The sequence below is a fragment of the Centrocercus urophasianus genome, unplaced genomic scaffold, assembly GCF_019232065.1.
Source record: "Centrocercus urophasianus isolate 14NV4802_14NV808 unplaced genomic scaffold, USGS_Curo_1.0 seq_809, whole genome shotgun sequence".
NCBI classification, from domain to species: domain Eukaryota; kingdom Metazoa; phylum Chordata; class Aves; order Galliformes; family Phasianidae; genus Centrocercus; species Centrocercus urophasianus.
Window position 1 is genome coordinate 19,263 of NW_024885432.1, and position 5,798 is coordinate 25,060.

The 5,798-nt window shown below is 58.2% G+C and overlaps 1 protein-coding gene across 2 annotated transcripts; it reads right to left on the minus strand.

The window, feature by feature from the left end:
* Positions 1–1,355: 1,355 nt before the first annotated feature.
* On the minus strand, positions 1,356–5,792 carry LOC122171119 (coiled-coil domain-containing protein 81-like). 2 transcript variants are annotated; one of them, XM_042838492.1, is made up of 9 exons: positions 5,713–5,792; positions 5,066–5,213; positions 4,282–4,538; positions 4,054–4,139; positions 3,518–3,591; positions 3,307–3,424; positions 2,594–2,705; positions 2,303–2,415; positions 1,356–1,439 (listed from the first exon to the last, which is right to left on the minus strand). In XM_042838492.1, the coding sequence occupies exons 1-8, from the start codon at positions 5,767–5,769 to the stop codon at positions 2,332–2,334; spliced, it is 936 nt and encodes a 311-aa protein (XP_042694426.1). In that variant the 5' UTR covers positions 5,770–5,792; the 3' UTR covers positions 1,356–1,439; positions 2,303–2,331. The 2 variants fall into 2 exon arrangements, with proteins under 2 accessions (XP_042694426.1, XP_042694425.1); XM_042838491.1 differs by lacking the exons at positions 1,356–1,439; positions 2,303–2,415; positions 2,594–2,705 and adding an exon at positions 2,719–3,114.
* Positions 5,793–5,798: the final 6 nt, after the last annotated feature.

Sequence of the window (5,798 nt, forward strand, 5' to 3'; positions counted from 1 at the left end):
TCCGGATGTAGCCTGGAGGAGTGGGGCAGAGGGATTCCTGGAAAGCAAGAGGGAGTCTTATTCAGCAGCAGGTAAACGCATGGATCTGCCTCCAAAGCAGAGGGGACTGCAGGTAAGGCAGAGGGATTTGGGAAGTCCCCCGGTAGGTGCCAAGGTCAGAGCAGGGCTCACTGTGCTTCCCGGTTAACTGCTGGGAAACTCTTGTTTTCCTTGCGTTTTACAAATGCCTTACCAGGTAATTTCTGCTGTATCTTAAGATCTCCTTTTTCTCTGTTTTGGCAACCTCCCGCTCCCATGCAGCACGTGGTCTCCGCTGTTATGCAAGGGAGAAAAGAACACAAAAAGTACGTTTAGGAAAGTAACAAAAGGACAGCGTTTTGGCTTGAGGTGTCACCAAAGAAGTGCTGCTGCCCACCACTGTGCAGCACTGCACGCTCAGCCTTGTCTCTGACAAGCACATAGCATCGAGGGCTGCATCTTTCTGGCCCTGAAGCCAGAGGAACAAGTTTCTTTCTTTAGTGTTTATGGAAAAAAGCATCTGTGCCCTGCACAGCCCCGTGCCCACACTACTTCTGGTGGGGCCAAGATCCCCCTACCTGGCTCAAGGCTGCCATCCTGGTCTTCCAGTCCTGCAGCTCTGCCCGCTCAGCCCTTTCTTTCTTTTCCTTCTCCTCCAGCATGGCTGCCCGCAGGCGATGTTGCTCTTGCTGCAAACACAGGTAGCAGACCTCCTGGGGACGCAGGCACGCAGTGCATGGAGTTAGTTTAGTATCAAGGCTTGAGGAGCTCCCGTGCTGCGTCCCAAGCCCTCCTGACTGCAGCGTCCTGCTGCTAACGCCATTAAAGTGAAGCCGTGGGGCACCAGCAAGGAGCCTCTTCCTTCCCGCGGTTGCCCCACGTTCCTTATTGTCCTTATTATATACTGTGGCAGGAGACTGATTTGTGTTGGTGACGAGGGACCAGAGAGAGACACTGAGCAGCAATTCACTGCAGTGCAGCGGTGACAAGGGAACTCTGTACCTGTCCTACTCGCTGATGGTCTTTGCAAGCAGGAATTTCAGTTTTCTCCCTGCACTGGCGCACCTTTCTCCTCTTGCCCGCCTTTGAAGAGTTCCCCTCAATTGCTGGTAGCGCACTGAAAACACGAAACAGGCAGAGCTGGGACTCCAGCAAACACACCTGCATCTGCACTGCAGGCACAGGCTGGCAAGCCAGGCACTCGACGCCAGCAGACAGCTGTGCAGCAGTGCCACGCGGTTCCTGGGGCTTTCTGGAGCTGGCATTGCCACCAACCCCCAGCCCATGGGCCTGCTGCCGCCTTCCCACCGCTCACCTGTTTGGGCGCGGGGCTCCCAGTGCTGGCTGTGCTTGGGTGACATCGGCGGGCAGCTCCAGCACTGTCACCGGGGGCAGCCTCCGCTGGGCGTGCTTGCGGCTCCCTGCAGAAAGGAGACAGAAGGGCTCTGAGCTTCCAACCGCAGCTGCGCCTCGGGCAGCTCGAGATGGGAGCGCTCTGCTGTCGGGGTGCTCTCTCAGCAGCAGTCCCGATAGACTTGCAGTCCTGTTCCTAGGCAGCCCGAGGCAAACCCTTTGTCTCGTGCAGCTCTGGCTGCGCAGAGCAGCCCTGTCCTCTGTGTATCCTCAGTATCCTGTGTGCCTCCTCAGGCCCTGTACCCTCGAGCGCCAGAGAGTATCCTTTTTCCTAGGACGCCCCATGGGAAGCAGGAGCTGCCGGGCAGTGCTGCAGCAGGCAGAGCCCCCTGCCTGACCCTGGGGTCATCAACTCTTGCGGGCACTGCGCAGGGACGCTGTCAGTGGCCACTGCATTACAGGGGTTTGGCCATCAGCTCCCAGCTGAATGGGGTCTGAGCACCTCCGCTGGGAGGTTCTGACAATCTCCCCAACACGTTATTCCTCATCGGATGAGGACACGTGGAATCTCTAGGACATACCAACCGCCTTCTGCAACCCGCGGGGCAGAGGTGGGCCTTCGGATGAGGGTGCACAGTCGTTCACCCATTCTCTCTCCAACATAAACACAGCCCGCCTCCAGCACAACAGGGCCCAGCAAGGTGCACCCAGGCACAGAGTGCAGTGGGGACTCAGCAGACCTACTGCAGCCTGGCCACGGTGCTGTCCCGGGGGGGGGGGGGCCTCTTCCACAGCTGGCCCTGGGGACGGAGCCTCTGGGCTCGGCGCATTCAGCCATGTGGGAGACACCCCTCCATTCCAGCGACCACACAGGGCCCTGCCTCCCCTCGCCTGGCACCAAGGGTGCAGGGAAGCCTGGGCCGGGCCTTACCTGCTGCCCTGCCGTCTCCCTCACCCTCCTCAGCTTGACCTTCTTCCCCACGGAGTTTTCGGAGCAGCTTGGCTGACCCCTGGGTGCCAGATGGTGCGTGGGAAAACTCTGTCCTGGAACCAAGGTGAACACAGGGCTGGAGATGACACGGAGCATCCCCGAGCCCCATCACATGCAGCAGCAAAATGCCCACCCGAGGCATGCGGCCCTGGGGCTCTGAAGAGTCGCCAGTGCCACCAACCCTCATCCCGCACCTGCCCCCCACCCTGCTGCTGCCTTCCCACAGCTCACCTCTTTGGACGTGGGGTGCTGGGAGCTGGCCCTCCTTGCAGGGCTTTGGTGGGCAGCGCCGGCAGAGTCAAAGGGGGCAGCCTCCGCTGGGCTGTGGGGTGCTTGCGACTTCCTGCAGGAAGGACACGGGGAGGGCTCTGAGCTTCCAACCTCAGCTGTGACTCGGGCAGCTCGGGATGGGAGCACTCTGCAGCAGCAGTCCCGATAGACTTGCGGTCCTGCTGCTAGGAGGCCTTTGGTCCTGTGGCAGCGCTCAAGGGAAGGAGCACTTGGCAAGGGATGCTTGCGGATGGGGCGGAGTGGGGAAGTGTCCTCCAAGCTCTGCACCTGGGAGGCACAGGTGTTCCTCGGGCAGCCTTGGCCTCCGTCCTCTGGTAGTGCGGAAACCTGCTGGCCCGTGTAGGGACTCATCCATTGCTTTACCTTCTTTCTCCTGATCCTTATACACGTCTTCCCTGACTCCCCCTTCTTCAGCGTCAGACCTGGACTTCAGGCCTGCTAACAGCTGGCTGAAGATACCACTGGACAGAAAGTGAAAGGAAGTGAGGCTGACGGCAGTGTCTCACCCAGACCTGATGTACACCTGCACTCTAGCTGGGAAATGCCATCTGAAGGCCCCTCAGAGCCCATGCAGACAGCGCACCAGCACAGATTCTAACTGCCACGAGGACAAGGTCATGCTTTGCCCGCATCCACCTGCCCACGAGCCTCACTTGTCCATAGGCGTCCTTCTGTGCTTTTGATTCCCTTCTATAGCCCTGTCCCCTTTCTGATGGTGTGGTGGCTGTGTCTTTTGCTGGTGCAGGTACTTATCCTGGTAGCTCCGTGCACCTGTGGAAGAAGACACAGAGCATCTCTGTGTGCATACAGACGTGGGAGGTGCAGACTTGCCTAGCCCCAGCTTAGGACTTGGGCAGTTTTTACCTTCCTTCTCATCGGCTTCCTTGTCAGGGGAGAGCTCTCTGGCTTTTATTTCAGAGGGCAGCTTAATTTTAAACCTAGAAGAAGGAAGAAGACGCATGCTGGAAAAAACTTCCCCTAGCATCCAGAGACAGAGCCCCGCAGGCTGCCCTTAGAGCCACCAAGTCCCTCATCTCCCCAGTTCTCCACAAGGAAAGACTTAGAGGACGTTTCCTCTAACGCAGTGGATGCTTGGGAAGCTGCCTTTTGAAATGCTATTTGCTGTCCCTCAGCCAACAAAAGGAACGAGGAAGCGAGGCTCTGTGGGACAGGGTGCCAGAATTCCTTTCCAGGTCCAACCCATGTCGACAACAGAGCGCAGCCCCTCCTGCACATGGCTCCAGGTGAGGGTGTCCAGAGCATAGGAGAAGAGCGCTCTCATGGAGGTGACACGGAGCCCTTCCTCTAGGGGACCTGGCCTTGGGAGCAGGCAGTGTGCCAGCGTGGCCCTGCCAAACAGCAGCTGAGAAGCCAAGGACTACGCAAGCCCATGTACTCACCCTGGAAGCACACGGATGCCCCCGGGACACACATGGAAAGCAGCCGGTTCCCTGCCTGATAGCACACAGACCTCTGTCTGCGGGTTCTGCAAAGAGGACAGAGATGTGAGGGTGAGGCTGGGAAAGGATCCCCTGTCCCACAGGGCAGCAAGCCTGCCCAGTTCACGGCACGGCTGGCCTGAGAAAAGAGAGGACCTTGGAAAGAGAGCCGCAAGACGTTAGACTTACAGCGAGCAGACACTTCAGCGCAGCTCCTGTCTGATCAACGGCAAGGAGAAACTCCTCACGGTACCTCATTGTGAGGATCCGATTCCGGCTCATGAGAACCCCGATGCCCTTGAAAACAAGGTCGTAGTCCTCTCCCAGCCCTGCGCCCCAGCTGAAGAGGACCACGATGTCATTCACGCACTCCTTCACCAGCTTCTCTGGCAAGGATGTCTTCAGGGACAGCTGGGAATAGTCCAGGGGGACGACTTTGAGATCATCTAGGAAAGAGGAACAGAGTCAGGCAGGCAGCAACACGGCAGGTTGAAATAGGCCCTGAGGAGCCAGTGCTGCACTCCGGGCCAAACCCACAGCACTCTGAAGCCTGCGGGTCAGGTGCAAAGCACCTGCCTGGAGCTGCAGGGAGCTTTGGAGCTGGCAGGAATGCTGCTGTGTTTCTGAACAAGCTCTGGTGCCGACTGCACACAGAGCACCAGTTCCCTGGCAGTTTGGGTAAGAAAAAAAAAAAGCAGCTCCGAAGCATTTCCTCTGCAGGCACTTGTCCTCAACAGGACCATGGGGAGCCCACAACAAGGCAGGTCAGAGGGAGGGATACACTGCACGCAGTGCTGCCGTGAAGCCAGCACCCCCAGACAGACACTCTTTGCACATCTCATATGCAAAGGGTGTGCACCAGGTGAGATGTTCTCCTGGAGAGCAACCGCCAGCTTTCTCGGTCGCTCCTCAACAGCAAATTCACAGGCTGGCACCGCTGCAAGGGTCAGCAAAGCCTGTGCCAAGGCCTTACCAGGAATGTCGCTGTTGGTGTAGATGAGCCCCTGAGCCTGTGCCACTCGTTGTGACAGGTAGAACCTGGGGACAATCATGGGCCTGGTCCCCTCGCAGATGCGCTTTCTCAGGATGTAGAAAGTGCCAAGGACGTCTACGGCCACACCCTGGAACCAGCAGAGAGCAGAGGAACACAGATGTAGGTTTGGATGGACAAACGTGCTCTGCCTGCTCCGGAGGTGCAGAGGAGAAGGAGGGCGCTCCTCCAAAAGCTTTGGGTCAGGGCCACCGATGAGAAGGCCGTGATTCTTTCTCTTTCCCTCATAACACAGAAGGAAAAGAAAAGCCAGACACCTCGGAGCTATGCACAGACTTCAGGGTAGGGCGCTGAGCAATTGCAGAAGCCCTGAGAAGTGCCCCAGGCTTTCTGCTGGCTCCCGCCTTCCAGCAGGGAGGAATGGCAGTGGCCAGGAAGGTCTGAAGCCTCTTCTGGACAAATTCCCCACCGGCACCAGCTGCTGCAGAAGCAGCTGTGTCACACCTCAGTGACCCTCCGGGGGTTTCATCAGAGGGAACGGATGGGGTCGCTCGATGGCCCCGTGGCTGCGGGGACTGCTGACAGCACAGAGATACCAGCACGCAGGAGGAAGGGGAGGGACATCCCACCTTTTTGAGGGCAAACTGCTGAAGCATGTACTCAGATGTACTGTCCCAAATGCTCATGACCTCTGAAAAGCAACAAGAGATGTGTC

What these genes read in the sequence shown, in the direction of transcription:
- LOC122171119 (XM_042838491.1), bottom strand. Translation starts at nt 5,769, where the DNA reads ATGAGCATTTGGGACAGTACATCTGAGTACATGCTTCAGCAGTTTGCC. An exon ending in CGCTGAAGTGTCTGCTCGCT is followed by an intron (nt 4,140 to 4,281) that starts GTAAGTCTAACG and finishes TCCTCTTTGCAG; the next exon opens with AACCCGCAGACAGAGGTCTG. An exon ending in GGCATCCGTGTGCTTCCAGG is followed by an intron (nt 3,592 to 4,053) that starts GTGAGTACATGG and finishes TCCTTCTTCTAG; the next exon opens with GTTTAAAATTAAGCTGCCCT.